The sequence below is a fragment of the Leuciscus leuciscus genome (genome assembly GCF_965113295.1).
Source record: "Leuciscus leuciscus genome assembly, chromosome: 4".
Classification (NCBI taxonomy): domain Eukaryota; kingdom Metazoa; phylum Chordata; class Actinopteri; order Cypriniformes; family Leuciscidae; genus Leuciscus; species Leuciscus leuciscus.
In genome coordinates, this window is record NC_138728.1 from 20736496 (window position 1) to 20754424 (window position 17929).

At 42.6% G+C, this 17929-nt stretch overlaps 1 protein-coding gene across 2 annotated transcripts; it reads left to right on the forward strand.

Moving 5' to 3' along the window:
- Window positions 1-8562: 8562 nt before the first annotated feature.
- Window positions 8563-14940, forward strand: tnni1d (troponin I, skeletal, slow d). Of its 2 annotated transcripts, none has more exons than XM_082167458.1 (8): window positions 8563-8647; window positions 8761-8792; window positions 9370-9408; window positions 9502-9543; window positions 9622-9753; window positions 9859-9948; window positions 13744-13926; window positions 14203-14940. In XM_082167458.1, exons 3-8 carry the CDS (start codon window positions 9397-9399, stop codon window positions 14287-14289), a joined length of 546 nt encoding a protein of 181 aa, XP_082023584.1. In that variant the 5' UTR covers window positions 8563-8647; window positions 8761-8792; window positions 9370-9396; the 3' UTR covers window positions 14290-14940. The 2 variants fall into 2 exon arrangements, with proteins under 2 accessions (XP_082023584.1, XP_082023585.1); XM_082167459.1 differs by having other exon boundaries at window positions 8590-8647; window positions 9373-9408.
- Window positions 14941-17929: the final 2989 nt, after the last annotated feature.

Consider the following 17929-nt stretch of genomic DNA (forward strand, 5'->3'; position numbering starts at 1 on the left):
TGTTTAAATATGCAAATTAGGCAATATCTAATTAAATATGCGCTAATTTGTATATATGTTAAAAAACGAAATTTGAGTATTGGATAAAGCCAGGTTAAAAGATATTTTTTTCATTGTGTTCACATATTAGATGGGAAAAAAATTACAGAGGGATTTATGGATATCTACTTTTGTTATCCTGTAACTCAGAATATACTGTCAATAGCCTTAAAAATAGCCATGTTTTTTGGAATAAAATGTTAAATAAATCAGGCTAGAAATAATATATTTACAAATCCCTCTGTAAATGTCTTCATAATATAACTAGGTACAAGACTGGAAAGTTTGGTGTATATAGGTGCTACTGAAGTGGAGATTTCGAACTTGGAGTATGAGAGAAAAAGGAAAAGGAAATGACCATATTTGGATCCGACATTGTACAGTGAAGAGAGAGCTTTCCAGCGGTGCATGTGATGACAAACAGCAGACAGAGATCGCGGATCGGCGGGATGATTTACAACGACAACTTTTGTTGAATTTATGCGAAATCTACTGACGCAAACAGACAAAGTGTAGTAAAATAAAGACCTAAATGTGTATTTCTGACTTTTTTTAACCACAGTCAGAAAGAAGACATGTTATTGAAGACAAATATCCAAAAATCTCAAAATTGACCAGTAAAAAAAACTATGTTTTTGCCTGCCGTGTCTCGCCTTAAAGTATTAGTAGGCTGTCAGCTTAATGTCTATTAACACTAACTGTCTACTAATACTCTAATGAGAGTTAGTTGACACGTAGTTGCAAATAAAGTGTAAACCAAATATATATTGCAGTTAAACTTATATTATAACAGACATTTTTCAAGGTTCAAGGTAGACAGCGGAGGCGAGGGAGGCTTTGCAGGACCATCTGCAATGAAGACTTGGAGTTGGGTTTGACCAGTGACAACTTTCTAGAGCACACATGCTTTTCGCATGTTTCCTTTTTGCAATCAGTACTCAAGAACCAACATGAGTTGCTATGAGGTTATTTTGGAAACCAAAGAATTTCAGTACTGCCATCAAAAATTTCCATAGTGCCGTAGGAACATGCAAAGTAGTAGCACATACAAAGTCTTTAATTCATCCACAAGGAAATACACCAAAGCACAAACACACAAAACACAAACACACACTCATTGATGTGAACTGACAAACTAACAGACAGAAACTCAAGGTATAAATAGAGTGAGACAACAAGCCAAACTAAACGATAAACACCTGAACTAAATGAATCAAACAATGTGTAACGTCTCGGTTACATATGGTAACCCTCGTTCCCGTCGTCTGGTGACGGACGAATAGGAATCTCGCTAGAGAGGCCAATCTACTTTGAGTGAAACTAAAACAAGCCAATACACATTGGCGTGCAATCATTTGCATCAGCTGTGCAGCCTCGCAGCGCGGGTATTTAATGAGCAGCTGGTGCGATTGCATTTCAGTTTTTTGCTGAGGAGCCAAGCCTGAAAAAGCTGGTCGCTCCGGCGGGTAGCAGCAGATGTGTCGACAGGACGTACGTCTCCGTTCCCTCCCTCAGGGAATGAGGGTTACCATATGTAACCGAGACGTTCCCTATTGTCCGGTCACTACGACGTACGTCGTCTGGTGACGGACGAATAGGAATCCCTACCAAAGCGCCACAGCTGCTGCACCCCATCCAGCGCCCTGTGTAAGCCTCCACACCTTCTTGCCTGGAAGGACGATAGGAAGGGCTTACACCGAGAGTATCCGTCACTGTTGTTCTGTGATAACCCATACAGTGAGATATTGGATAACACTGGGAAAGCGTGCCCGAACTGAGGGAGGGGAACGCTGCGGGAGCCACATTCTTAAGGAGAGTTATGTGGGAATAGACATATGGACTAACCTGAGGGTTGTACTGCATATGAATAATGGGTGACTTAGCCCAAGGGAAGAACACGGGCTTCCGTTTAGGAGCAGCCGTGGAGAATATACACATATGGGATCCCCGTAGGGTCACACATATGGGACCCAGCCTAGACCTGGTTCTCAAGGATTCAGCGGATAAAGGCCTGGCACCGGACGCTCCGCCACGTCCGGGCCGAGGGTGTTTGGAGGACTCAACAGGTTTTGACTCTGGAGCAATAAGGGTGCACAGTAGGATGCAGCAAGCCGACAGTGCTTCTATCCATTTAGGGTGAGAACACGGGAGGACACGGGCTCTACACGTAGGCTATAGAATCTAGCGAACGTGTCGCCCAGCCCACAGCTCTACAGATATCTGTTAGCGAGGAGCCACGTGCCAGCGCCCAGGAGGATGCAATGCCTCTCATGGAGTGTGCATGCAACCTGAGCGGGCAGGGCACGCCTTGAGCTTGGTAAGCCAAGGCGATGGCATCCACTATCCAGTGGGCCATCCTCTGCTTGGAGACAGCCTTTCCCTTCTGCTGGCCTCCGTAACAGACAAAGAGCTGGTCTGAGGTCCTGACGCTTTGAGTTCTGTCCACGTACATACGCAGAGCGCGAACGGGACAGAGCAAAGCCAGGGCTGGGTCTGCCTCCTCCAGGGGCAGCGCTTGCAGGTTCACTACCTGATCTCTAAAGGGAGTGGTAGGAACCTTGGAACCCAAACTCTAGGCACGATTCGTCGACCGAAAATGCTTGCAGGTCCCCTACCCTCTTGATCGAGGCCAGTGCAATCAGCAGCAAAGTCTTCAAGGAGAGAAGCTTTAAGTCTGCTGACTGCAAAGGCTCAAAAGGAGCATCCTGAGGTGCTCGAAGCACCAGGGAAAGGTCCCAAGAGGGTATGGAGGGAGGAGGATTTAATCGTCTTGCCCCCCTAAGGAACCTGACGACCAGGTCGTGCTTTCCTACTGTTTTGCCATCTATGTGGTCATGATATGCAGAAATAGCGGCAGCATGTACTTTGAGGGTGGAGGGAGACAGCCTTCGCGTCCCGTCCAGGGACCAGACATGGAGTTTCCAGAGGTCCGGACGCGGGTGCCATAGGGTGCCCCGTCTCTGAGTCAGAAGATCCTTCCTCAGAGGAATGGGCCAGGGAGGGACTGTCACGAGAAGCATGAGTTCTGGGAACCAAGTCCGGGTGGGCCAATAGGGAGCCACCAGAAGGACCTGCTCCTCGTCCTCCCTGACTTTGCACAGGGTCTGTGCAAGTAGGCTCACTGGGGGAAATGCATATTTGCGGAGGCCCCGGGGCCAGCTGTGTGCCAGTGCGTCCGTGCCGAGTGTTCCCTCGGTCAGGGAGTAAAACAACTGGCAGTGGGAGGTCTCTGAGGAGGCAAACAGGTCTACCTGAGCCTCCCCGAACTCTCTCCAGATCAGCTGAACCGCCTGGGGGTGGAGACACCATTCTCCCGGGAGCACAGCTCGTGACAGCTCGCCTGCCACACGGTTGAGCAGACCGGGGACATACATGGCTCGAAGTGACCTCAGATGCTTCTGACTCCAGAGGAGGAGATGGCGGGCGAGTTGCGACATGCGATGGGAGCGTAGACCACCTTGACGGTTGATGTACGCAACGGTCGCAGTGTTGTCCGTACGTCTCTGCCCTGCCCCTGCCTGGACACCTGTTCCAAGGGGACTCCAGCCTGGAGGAACGAGGGGTCTGACCATGGACTGAAGGTCTGGCGGTACTCCGGTCTGATTGCCACCCGGTGAGTGCCATGATGCCACGCCCATCTCAGGACTCGGCCGTAAGCCAGTGCTGAAGCGGTCTCATATGAAGCAGCCCGAGCGGAGTTACCGCTGCTGCTGCTGCCATATGCCCCAGGAGCCTCTGAAAGAATTTCAGTGGGACCGCCGTCCTGCCTTTGAGCATGTTCAAGCAGTTCAGCACCGACTGAGCGCGTTGCTCTGTGAGGCGCGCTGTCTGTGCGACCGAATCCAACTCCATACTGAGAAAAGAGATCCTCTGCACAGGGGCTAGTTTGCTCTTTTCCCAGTTGACCTGAAGGCCCAGCTGGCTGAGGTGCCTGAGCACGAGGTCCCTGTGTTCGCATAACTGATCTCGAGAGTGTGCTAGTATGAGCCAGTCGTTGAGATAGTTGAGAATGCGAACGCCCTGTTCTCTCATGGGAACAAGGGCCCCCTCCGTGACTTTCGTGAAGACACAGGGAGACAGGGAGACACTTGGGGACAGATGCATTCGAAAATGTGTTTCTGCGTGAGCATTTTGAACGGTAGCTTGTGAAGGCTCCGATTCAAAACTCGCAGGTCCAAGATCGGTCGTAACCCACCACCTTTCTTGGGTACAATGAAGTAGGGACTGTAGTGCCCTGACCTCATATCGGCTGGAGGGACCGGCTCTATCGCATCCTTTGCCAGTAGGACTGCGATCTCCGTGCTCAAGACATGGGCATCAGCTGCTCTCACTGTAGTGGAGTGGATGGCCCGAAACTTGGGGGGACGCCGGGCGAACTGAATCGCATAGCCGAGCCTGATGGTCCGAATGAGCCAGCGAGACGGACTGGGGAGCACTAACTAGGCTCGTAGAGACCGTGCAAGCGGGACCAAAGGGACCATAGGCGTACCCAGAGTGGGGCAGCGAGGTGGAACACAGGGACTCGGCTCGGGAGGCTCTCTCTGGGAGGCGGCCCGTAGCGGAGTCTGAGTGTGCTGAGCAACATTTACCTGGTTCCATGGGGCAGGAGGTGCAGGAGGCGGCTTGGTTGCGTTCTCGAACTGCACACTGCTGCCTGCTGGCGATAGAAGAGGTGGATGAGAGTGGTGAGGATTCTCTCCTCCCACTGCTCTCCGGGCCCTCTTCGGACCCAGAGACAGAAGAAACTGCTCTTTTATTGAAAATTTGGGATCCGCTGGTTTTGAGGCCATTGGCGGAACAAAAACAAAAGGAAAATGAAGATTTTCCACCCGGCCCTCTTCCGGGGGATGGAGCGATGCGGTCATCGTCTCCTGGAGAGCAGTCCCTTCCATCTATGGGTCACCCGTCCTAGGGCCGCTTGTTCCTGGCTTTGCCGCCTTTCTTGGCGGGGGCCTGGACGGGCGGGGCGGCCTGCCTGCGACTGGCTCCACGGTGCTGTTTAGATGGATGCTGCTGCTGCAGCGTGGGAGCAGGGGCAGATGCAGGAGGCCGCCCTCGGCGACGAGCAGACTGAGGAGCCGCAGGCGGAGGAGTGGAGGCAGCAGCTGGCCATCGCGGCAGGATGTGTCTGATGGCCTCAGTCTGCTTCTGTACAGCCGAGAACTGCTGGGCAAAGTTCTCGACCACATCGCCGAAGAGGCCGGTCTGGGACACGGGGGAGTTAAGGAACCGGAGCTTTTTGGTCTCCCTCATGTCGGCCAGACACAGCCAGAGATGGCGTTCTTGGACCACCAAGGTGGACATTGCACGACCCACCGACCGTGCAGTCACCTTCGTCGCACGAAGCACGAGGTCCGTCGCGATGCGAAGTTCCTGGAGAACTTGGGGATCGTGACCACCCTCGTGCAGGTCCTTCAGTGCCTTGGCTTGATGGACCTGCAGCAACGCCATGGCGTGCAAGGCAGAGGCAGCTTCCCCACAGGCCTTGTAAGCCTTGCCGGTTAAATCCGACGAGTACTTACAGGCCCGGGAAGGAAGACACGGTTCTCCACGCCAAGTGGAGTTAGGGCACAGTTGCATAGCAACGGCCCGTTCCACTGGCGGGATACGCGTGTATCCCTTAGCCGCCCCGCCATCAAGGGTGGTGAGGGAGGAGGAGCCACCGGAATGGTTTCTGGCAGTAAAAGGTGCCGTCCACGTCCCCGTAAGCTCCTCATGCACTTCCGGGAAGAAAGGCACTGGGGTGGGTTGCTGAGAACCAGTGCGCGCCACCCCGAGATACCAATCGTCCAACCTCGAGAGTTCGGGACACGGTGGAGGATTCCACACAAGCCCGACCCCGTTGGCGGCCCGGGAAAGCATGGCCATCATCTCCGGGTCCGTCTCAGGCACCGCTGGCACACCCGAACGAGGTAGCGGTGCCGAGTCGTCATCCGCGGAGAGGTCTGACCCACCCTCCGATGCAGCGATCGACATCTGATCTTCGCGGGGAGCCCCAAAGGAGACAACCGGTACACACCGCGAGGATGGTCCAGCTTTCTCCAGTGGTGGCTCAACTGGCTGCGGAGCATGAGAGGGGTGAGGGCTCCTAGGGGGTTGGTTCCCCGAAGGAGACGCACGCGCTCACCGTAATCGTCAGGTCTCCCATGTCACTGCCCGAAGCAACCCTCTGAGGAGGACTGGATCGAGGCAGAGGCACGGGGACTCCGCCCCTTTGCAGGAACGTGAGTCTCGACCGCAGCTCTGCGATGGTCATCTTCCCACAATGGGTACATGACTCATCCACAAAAGCTGCCTCAGCGTGTTTAATGCCCAGACACACGAGGCAGCGATTGTGACCATCCCGTGAACCCAGGTAATGACCGCATCCAGAAACACACAGATAGAAAGTCATCTTTAAAAAGACACGTTCTATCTGTGTAAGCTCTTTTAGGGACTTCTCTCACTGGTGCTGAAACACGCAGGAGAACAGTCACTGCTAACACAGACAGGAATGTGCACCTGTCTGTGCGCTGTCTCTCTCTCTCTCGCTGGCAGGTCTTACCAGCTGTAAAAACAGCTTTTGAGCGCTCTGATGGCGCACCTTACCAGCTGTTATAACAGCTTTTTTATTTGCTCAATACCAAAACAAAAAAGACAGAGAAAAAGAGAAAAAAAAAAAAGAAAAAAAAAACTATGCTGTGTTGTAACACCCGCACCGGGAAGGAGAGGTCCAGAAAAGCTTGTTCTTTGATCACTCTGTGTAGACAGAGCTGTCCTATTTAGCTCCAAAACTTTGGAACAGTCTTCCTACCATTGTCCGGGAAGCAGACACACTCTGTCAGTTCAAAGCAAGATTAAAGACACATCTCTTTGACCTAGCATTCACATAATACATTATAGACTTCTATAATTCAATGTTAGGCTGCATAGATTAGGTCAGCTGGAACCGGGAACACTTCCCATAAATCCTGATGTACTCCTTACATCATAAGAAGAATGGCATCTACGCTAATTTTAGTGTCTTTATTTATCCCGAGGTTTTCCCGCAGCCTGCCGGATCCAGGCCGTATCCAGATCTGACGAACGACCTTCGCCTGGACCCGATAACAACGCAGTGCTGAAGTGCCAACTAGTCTCTCCCTATGGAGGATCCCTTTACCACTCTACAGATAAAGCGTTTTCGGGAAATTAGTTTTGCGTACCTACCCCGAAGTGATAAAAAAAAAAGAATTCTGTATAAAAATTTATAAGGAAAGCCCAGTACTTTGTTTAGGCTTGGTTTGTAGGGAATTACAAACCTGCGCACATATATCCAAACGCACATTACTATAGAACCAATTTTTAATGCACATGTGAACGCCATCAGCGTTTATCACAGGTTTGCGTTTAAAGTCTGTGTAGAGAGCATGGTGTCGTCTTAGCGGCCCCTAATTTAATAACAAATGATCGTTGCGACGGAAGCGAATCAATCAAAACAAACTTTAGCTAGAAAATAACTTTATTAAAGAACCGCTATAAAGCCAAAACAATCTCTGTTACCTTAAATTATACGTTTATCTCTGTAAAGCTGCTTTGAAACAATCTACATTGTTAAAAGTGCTATATAAATGAAGATGACTTGACTTGACTTGACTAGACGCATCGAAGTGCTTGGCTCCGAAGCAGAAAACTGAAGTGCAATTGCACCAGCTGCTCGTTAAATACCCACGCTGCGAGGCTGCACAGCTAATGCAAATTATTGCACGCCAATGTGTATTGGCTTGTTTTAGTTTCACTCGAAGTAGATTGGCCTCTCTAGCGAGATTCCTATTCGTCCGTCACCAGACGACGTACGTCGTAGTGACCGGACGATAGGGAACCAAGGTTACGGAACAGACCGAACAGAACCAATTAGCAATGACAATCAAACTAGAACAAGAAGACAAAACCAAAAACATCAATACTAAATAAGAGAAAACCAACTTAGAATGTGACATTCACACGGTATCAAAACTGCTCTATTATTTTACAAAAGGAAAATATTACCATAAATGCAAAGGCAATTTTTTTAATTTTTTTTACCAAAAACACTGCACTACATACTGATTTACTATTAGGCACATTAACAAATGATAGATGGATCTGAGTTTGATTGAACTCACTGTCTTTTTATAACAGAAATTTTATATGGGAAGGCATCAAATTATATAGAAAACTATTTTTGACTAAAGTCAAAAATAAACATATAGTGTTACAGTTTATCATTTGCATTTAACATTGCTTGCCCTGCTGTTCACAGAGAACAGACCTGCGATCCATTTTTGGGTCACGACCCATCAGGAACTATTTTAAGAGGGTATATCAGTGTCTGGATGATGAATATCAATGGAGTCAATATTGTGTTTGATTGTGTGTGGGTTTATGAACTCAATTCCAGTTCAAAGAAAAGTCATCATGTATTCTTATGTATTGCTGTATTGTTACAGCTTTGCAGTTGGTGAAATTTCATTTCTAGAGCACTGCCAAGGCATTCCTGGCGACAGAAACTATATCTGCCAGCCAGTGGCGGCTGGACTATAAAATCCCTTTGTCTCAACACCCTGTTGTTCTGCCTTCTGTCTGTGGCCATCAACCAGATAGATACCAGGTACAGCATCCATGCTTACTTTAAAGAGTTGACTTTGTCTTGAGAACATTTTCAGTTTATTGTTTTCCTTATTTTGTAAGTTTCATCTGAAATCTCTTGAATTTCTTTTTTAGTTGTTCAGCAAGACGTCAAAATGGGCGAGTAAGTACAAGTCTTTTTTTCCCCAAAGGATATTCATTATTTAGCATGTTAACGTAAAGAATTTTATTCTTTTTCATGTAAAGTATGTGATACTGGTGCTACCAGTCACATTTATTTTTCATTTTAGTGAATATTTCAGAGGTCCTATCAAAGATTTCCTCCAATATTGACAAGGAAAAAGATATACATGGATATTTTGTGACCACAAGCCTTACACAAAATTATGAAAAAAAAAATGAAAGAAAAATTATGATAAGCTTAATTTGTCAGTACACATGTGCTTGAGAAATTGAACAAGCCACTAAAAGTGCATTATTTAGTGATCAATAAATGTTTCGAATTACTTCAGTCAAACAGTTTGATTACTCAAAATGCTTTACTAAATGCATACTGATGATTGTTTCCCTTTTTTGTTTCTTAACAAACGATACGGAACGGCAGGCAGGTAAGCATTTGTTTTCCATACTATTTTCCATATTTACATAAATGTTATATATTGCTTTTAGTATTTACATAAATATCAAATCAATATGCTTGCTTTCAAATATGAACTATGTTGCTTAATTTATATTGTCATATAGCAGATACGAAGGCCTGGAAATCCAAAAATGGACATCAAAGTACGTCTTGATTATTTAAAAAAATCATGCCATGCCAATCAATATTTTATCAATGTTCTACCAATACCTAATTTCCCTTACCTTTTTTAACAGCCGAAGTCAAAGATTTCAGCATCAAGGAAACTTTCTCTAAAGGTTAGATTTATTTTCATAACTTATTTCCTACTTTGTTGTGAAATTGTTATTAAAGCTCCTCCTTCCATCTTCAATCAGATAATGCTTCTTAACAGAGCAATGGAGGATTTGGAAAACGAGAAACAGGACAGGGATGAAGAGAAAAATCGCTACCTCACAGAAAAACACCCTCCTTTGCAGTTATCTGGACTCTCTCTGGAGGAGTTACAGGTGATACATTCAGTCAGAGTCAGTTGAAGACAAAACATGCTGTTTAGCTTCATTCAATATTTCTTAAACCAGTTGTATTTACTAATGTTTTATATTCATCTTCAGAATCTGTGTAAGCAGCTCTACAAAAAAATCGATGTAGTAGATGAGGAGAGGTACGGCTATGAGGATAAAGTTATCAAGCACAACAAAGATGTAAGTCTAAACCAACAAATAAGATATATTCGGTATATACCCGGGGTGGGCAACTCCCAGTCTACATTTCATGGTGAGGCCAATGTAGGCACGATATTGGTTTGAGGTATTGGCCCCAAATGGATTTGTCCATGGGTTCCATGCCAGCCCTATCTGAAAAAGTCCATATGGTCCCAGATAGGCAAGGCAAGGCAAGTTTATTTATATAGCACATTTCATACACAATGGCAATTCAAAGTGCTTTACATAGAAGAAATTAAAATAAGAAAAAGAAATAAGAATAATTAAAACAGTTTAGAAAAAATAAATAAAATACAGTAGCCTACTTATATAAAAAATAATAATAATAAAAAAAAAACGATAGGACCAACACGGAATCACAAACACATTTGAGGCCCATACCTCAAGCCCATATCGTGCCTACATTGGCCCCAACATGAGATGTTGGCTGGACTCTGGTCTTCAAGGTCTTCCGTAATGCAGAGTTTAACTCCAACCCAGATCAAACACACCAGAACCAGCTTAACAAGGTCTTGAGGATTACTAAAATCAGGGGAACTTATGAAGATAGTGGACCCTGAGGGCCAGAGTTACCCACCCCTGACTATTCTCTACAGACCAGAGATCTCCAAGGAGGTCTGCAGACCTGCACAGTTTATCTCTAATTAAACAAACCTGAACCAGCTAATCAAAGTCTTTGAGAGCTATAAACGTTCAGGATTGTGTATTAAAGCAGTATTTCCAAACTCTGTTCATGGAGGCACATTTACTTTACACATTTTCAAACTCTTCTAAATCAAACACACCTAAATCAACTCAACAGTTCATTAGCAGAAACTCTAAGACCTAAAATGGATGTGTCAGATAAGGGAAACATTAAAAAAAGTGTACTTTTGGGGTATCTCCAGAAATAGGGTTGGGAAACATTGTGTTAGAGTGCTATAAGTAGGTGCTAAACACTTCTGTGGTCCTCCAGGAAAAATGGATTATAGACAACTGGTATAGACATATCAGTATCCTAGACAAAACTTTTTTATTTTATGTAAGGCTGGTCATCCCCTCATGATGCTGCTATTTTTAGATTAGAATAATAATAATTATTTATTTAGCTAACCCACCTTACGTATAAATCACTTTCGTGTGCATGTTTCTGCATCCACACCAAGTGGTGTCAGTATATAGTCCAAAACCACAGTTGTATCAGCTATCGAAAGAAGTTAATAAGTAAGCGATTACTTGGGGTGCTTCTCAATATCCCTCCTCGTTTCCTCGCTCCTCCGTCCTCATCCTATGACCCGGAAACCAATCGAGCTCAGCCATCTTGAAGGACTTCTCAGTTCGCTAATTGTACCGCGAGGAGGCGATGATCGAGGAGTGAGGAAGCTTCCAGAGGAGTCATGAGCGAGGATACACGGGTGTATCCTTTGAGGAAGAGTTTTATCGACTAAACGTGACGCACGGATAAATTCTCCTCCCCCTTCACATCTGTCACAATCATTTTAATTTATACTTCACCTTTGCAGTTTAAATAAACCACACATCTCACATATTTCAACAGGGTATCTTGCTTTATTATTATTTATTATGAATTTCTTAAATAACCAAACTAAAACAACATAAAGGCGGAACGGGGGTGTCCATCCTGCTCCTGGAAGGCCACTTTCCTGCAGTTTAGCTCCAACCCTAATTAGAAACACCTGAAACAGCTAATCAATGTATTTAGGACCTCGACAAGATATTTTCAAGCAGGTTTATTTGAGCAGGTTGGAGCTAAAGTTTGCATGATGTCAATCCTCCAAAAGCAGGATTGGCTACCCCTAAGTCTGGAAGCTTTACTAGCATTCTTGTATATTCAGTACAGCAGGGGTCTCAAGCAAGCTCCAACACACTTACTTGGAATTTTCTAGTGAGATGAAGACCTTGATTAACTGGTTCAGGTATGTTTACTTAGGGTGGGTCTTCTCCTGGAGCCAAGAGCTGAGTGATGTTGAATGGAAACTAATCAACAGTCCGTGGAGTCCTGGAACAAACAGCAGATAGAGAATCCGAGGGTGAATCAGGATCAAAGTCAGTGACAGGCAGGGGTCAATAACCAGGAAACAGTCAGAATCAGGAACTAGGGGTGCATTTCTCATTTATAGTTTCCAAACCTGCAGAATCCTTGTTTGCACATATGTTGTACAAATCACGTTGGTTCAACAATATAGAACTGTCATTAATGCCATCATCACGCAAGTGAACATGGCATCTGAGGACTACCTTTTTTGTCCTCTGTTGTTTTGCTCTATTTATAGATGTTTGATTCTTTTGCTTGTTCCCTCTTATTTCATACTCCACATACTCCAGGTTTCCCTTAGAGTAACTAGTCTAGAGCATATTCACACATGCATAGTGTTCAAAAATGTCGTTTTCATTCTCTTGACAAGATATAAGGTAGAATGAAATTTGTATATGGAATGAAAGATATAAGCTGTGTCCCAATTCAGAGGCTGCATCCTTCGAAGGCTGCATTCAAAGACTGAATGCGTCATACCGGCATGACGAAGGCTGTCCCAATTCAAAGGCTCCTTCAAATGCGGCCTCGAAATGCGTCGGTAACACTTTACAATAAGGTTCATTAGTTAACATTAGTAACATGAACTAAGAATGAACAATACTTCTTCAGCATGTATTAATTTAAGTTAATATTAATTTCAACATTTACTAATACGTTATTAAAATCAAAGACTGTATTTGTTAACATTAGTTAATGCTCTGTGAACTAACATGAACAAACAATGAACAGCTGTATTTTTATTAACCAACATGAACAAAGATGAATAAATACTGTAACAAATGTATTGCTCATTGTTAGTTCATGTTAGTTAATACATTAACTAATGTTAACTAATGAACCTTATTGTAAAGTGTTACCAATGTCCTTCGTTTCCCGGGCTATGAAAGATACAACAGATGGATCATTCATGGCCCATCCACTGTGTACTGGTGATGATAGGATTTTTTAGGTAGGAAATCCCATATTACACTTCTCAATGTACTGTAAGTAAATACTTATACTCTGTATTGGGTTTTAACATACTGCAATATCTAACCATACAAATGTCACAAAAACATATGGCATATCTTACTAAGATAGAATATTACAAATAGTTTATACTTTTTATTATGTACATAAATGGACCAAGGGGAACATATTTAGACCGGTTGTGAACCCAGTTTTGCTTTCAGACAGTTGAATATAACTTTTTAAAGTCCAGTACAAACGTTACTGTTGCCCATCAATGGCAGCTGTCACAGAGGCTAGACAAGAGCAGCCCTCTGTAGGCTAGACCGTCCCATTTATCAACGCTCGGCCTAAAATATGTTGCTTACAATGGAACTTGTTACAGTAATTGGCTGACAATGCTTTTGAGAAACGCACACTTGAACAAAGCAGAGAATCAAACCAGACTGACCAGACACAGTATGAAAGACTAACAAAATTGACAGGACTGTCAAGACCTACAGGACAGAAGCGAGACTGACAGTGAAGGTCAATAAACACTTTAGATCCAAGGAAGCGCAGAGTGAGAGCAGATATAGTGTGAATACCAATTGCTGATGCCGTACAATCACCAAATAGAGCAAGAAAACAAAAACAAACAAAAGTGATCACAAGTCCAGACAGTGGGTTACATACTTCTGAGGGTGTACCAACCAACGAACTGCCATTGAGAGGAATCAGAGTTCTAAGGGATAGTATTCTCTAGGTATTATGCCTCCTTGTTAATGGAAATTTTGTATTCCCTTGATTAGATCAATGAACTTAAGCTGAAAGTTCAGGATCTAGGTGGGAAGTTCAAGAAACCCGCCCTGAGGAAGGTGCGTGTCTCTGCTGATGAGATGATGAGGGCTTTGCTGGGCTCCAAACACAAAGGCTCCATGGACCTCCGTGCAAATCTGAAGTCGGTCAAGAAGGAGGATATAAAGCAAGAAAAGGTAAGGCGATAAACATAAAACATATACCAAAATTATCTAATACGAATAACTTTAGATTTTAAGCAAATGTCATGTTGTTTACATGTTTTTTGATGTTGTGTTTTCTAGAGTCCAAATTATTGTATTTTTATTTCAATCTTTTTTATTGTTGTTGTAAAAAGTCTCAGTCGTAACAGATACTTAAATTCATCTCCACATTATGGAAATATTGAATGCCATGAATTTAACCATTTCAAATTTTACCATTAAAATCCAATGCTTCTTTCTGTCAAATAGGTCTTGACCAGTGAAGTAGGTGACTGGCGTAAGAATGTGGAAGCCATGTCTGGCATGGAGGGAAGAAAGAAGATGTTTGATGCTTAAAAGATGTCTAATAGCCGCCCAAACACAGCCCTAGAGTCTCGGCTAAAACAAGGCAGAATTTGGGATGTCAGTGAAAATGTAATAGAGGTCTAACCATATCACAAGAATAGATGCACAGGCTACACATTAAACATGTCAAAGAAATTAAACCACACACCTCTGTTGACTTTGCTTATATGATGGAATATCATACATATCGCAAGTTATTTTGGCCAAATACCAAATTCAAGGTTATTTTGGCTAGAAGTGGGTTACTCATAGCTGGACTATATCGGGTCTATAGTTGGTCTATACTGAGATGGTGAAATGACAGCTATTGCTTACTGTGTTATGTTGATCCAAACCCGAATTATGGTCTTATTTCTGTGTAACAGAAAAGTAGAATTTAGAAGACTGCTTACATGGCTATATTCAATTCAATGACATGGGGCAAGCTTTAAAAATATGATTTTCCATTAAAAATATGATTGACATCCCTTCTCTAAAGAGTTGATAGAGACATGAAATATGCCTTTGTATATTCTGGTGTTTTTGAGACCTATTGTCTGCATCCTATATTCTTTATAGTCTGCCATAATTTCATTCATTATGAATGCATGCATGATGAATATAAATATAAATAAATAAATATATAAATAAATAAATATATATATATATATATATATATATATATATATATATATATATATATATATATATATATATATATATATATATATAACAGCTCAGTATAAGTTACACTGGGATATATGTGTGTTTTTGTGTGCCACATTGAAGTCTTAATTTGGCAATAAAAGTTGCAGAATTGGCTTAAACTCGTTTCCCCCCATTAATTTAGTATTCACAGTATTCAACTAATTTTGCTAAAGGTTCAAGATTTTTTAATAGCATTAAAATGTATGGAAATGCAAACACAATGGAATATGTAATGTAACTATTATTTGAACAGTAAAACATCTTTCTTTACACTTTTTAGATGTACTCTTCAATGTATTTCTCCATGATTAATGATACACAACTGGTGCTTAAAGATGACAAATAATTATGTGTTTTGTTCAGTCAGTTACAATATGATATGATTCATTATCCATTCTTACTTTCTGACTTAAATATGATATTTCACTATGGTGAAGCTGATAACACCAGCTAAGCTAGCAGGTTAGGCGACGGGCCATCTTCCATGGTGACAGCAGTAAATAAAGAGGTCAAGCTGGCCTATTGTTTCAGTACAGCACAGTTCATGCTGTATTTTTAGTTCTGTTGTACCCCATATCTAATCTGACTCAACCTTGAAGAGATGAACATTAAAAAGTGCACACGTCATTGGGAACCTAAAGCATGCAGGACAAGAAAGCTTTCCTGTTGTCACCTACATGGGTCACTGACACCATAGCAACACTGGAATTTCAGACGTGGTTTATGCTAAAAACAAACAATGACAAAACAAAATGTGTTGACAACAGACACTTCTTGGGTCTTTAACCCAACCCATGTATCAAATAGTGATGAACATTTAAAGTATGTTTGCTGACAATCTGGATCAATGAAAGATTCAGTTTAAAGGGTTAGTTCACCCAAACATTCTGTCAGTAATTACTCACCCTCATGTTGTTCCAAACCCGTGAGACTTTTGTTCATCTTCGGTATTTTCATTTTTGGGTCATTTTCATTTTTGCTATTGACACAACGCCACAATTGTCAGATTTGAATTCTGTTCACATCATTGATCATTATCGTCCTGTTTTTCACTGTAAAGCTGCTTTGAAACAATCTGTATTGTATAAAGTGCTAAATGTGACTTGACTTCTTGTTTTTCTTTACAGGTGTGCATTGTCCATGTTTGCATGTTATTGCCACTGAGATAAAAATATAATGCAGTTTGTCTTTTGCATAAGACATGGAAATAAAATACTTGTTATTGGCTGATTGACTAATGCTAGAGCTAAAGAAACTAAATGCTAGAGCTAAAGTAACTAAATTGCGACTGGATACTAAAATTCTTCAGTAGTAAGTTGAGAGGGTAGCGACTAAAGTTGGCACCATCTAAAGTGGTTCACACTATATTTTTAGACTATTTGTTCATCGCAACTAATCTCACTTACCCTTGAAGAACATTGAAGCACACGGTGAACTCAAAGGCACAAGAGACAAAGACTGTGGGTCTTCATACATTAAATATACACTACTATTCAACAATTTGGGGTCATTGCAGTAAGGATGCATTAAAGTGACAGTAAAGACATATTTATTGAAGAATCATCACAGGAATAACTTACATTTAGAAAAATATTAAATAGAAAGCAGTTATTTTAAGTTGTAATTGTCACAGTCTGTTCTGTTCTATTTCAGTTATCATGGACATTCAGTTTATTTTCACGTCACATGCCTTTGTTTGTATTCCCACCATTTCTTAGTTACCATGATCACCTCATTATGAGTTAATTCTGTTCAGCTGTGTTGCTCGTTACCTAGTTTGTGTTCCTATATAATTTCTTCCTTTTCAGTCACTCCTTGTCTGTTCACCATCTTGGTTAGTGTGTGTTGCTACATGATAGTCTGTTTGCCTGAATTACCATTAAACCTGTCATTTTGGACAGTAATAAAAATGTTACTGTTTTTATTGTATTTTTAATCAAATAAATGCAGCCATTGTGAGCAGAAGACTTCCTTTAAAAACTTGGCCAGTAGCTAAACATAAAAAATAAATAAATAAATAAAAAACTTCTGAGTGTGCATACCAAGCTGAATAAACAAGCTGTCACCACTTTTGAATGAGAAACAATATCAAGACTATAAAACTCGTCAAATCTCCGCGTATCACAACAAACGTATCAGTGAGAACACTTGTTCAAATAGCACACACTTAAACCTGACTGCACATCCAACGCTATCTCACGACCAATTCGTACGAATTCGTACGAATGATAAAAAGATGGCTAATTCGTACGAATTCGTACGACCTCACTCGTACGAATTTGTACGATTTGTCTAAACCCACGTGATGGGTAGGTTTAGGGGCGGGGTCAGGGGTAGGTCATTCGTATGAATTCATACGAATTGGCCAATTCGTAAAATATGTACGATTTTGCAAAAATCGTACTAATTCGTACGAGTGAGGTCGTATGAATTCGTACGAATTAGCCACTTTGTAAAATTTGTACGTTTTCCCGTGAGATCGGGTTGGCACATCACATTTTTTACTTTATTGATTCTGCTTTTATTCGTAACGCAATGGACCGGTCAACGGGACATAAATTAATCCTTAAAGGATGGGACTGTATGGGACATTTGCACAAAAATAATAAATAACTTACCGTAGCCTATTTTATAAGTCGCTCCAGAGTCGCATATCAGTCAAAAAATGCGTCACGAGGAAGAAAAAACATATAGGCCTATAGCTTAAGTCGCACTGGACTAAGTCGCATTTTTTTAGAAATTTATTTCACAAAAAAAAAGAAAAAAACATGTTACAGACAGTTCTCAGCTACGGACGTGAGCGCTCTAAAGCGGCACTAAACGAATGTTTTAAAACTTTCACAGAGACCTCAAACTGAAAGCACAAAGCCTGTCTTTAAATTTAATTTCGTTTTGTATTAATTGTATCTTAATTTTAATCGATGTTTCATCAAAAAAATTGTCT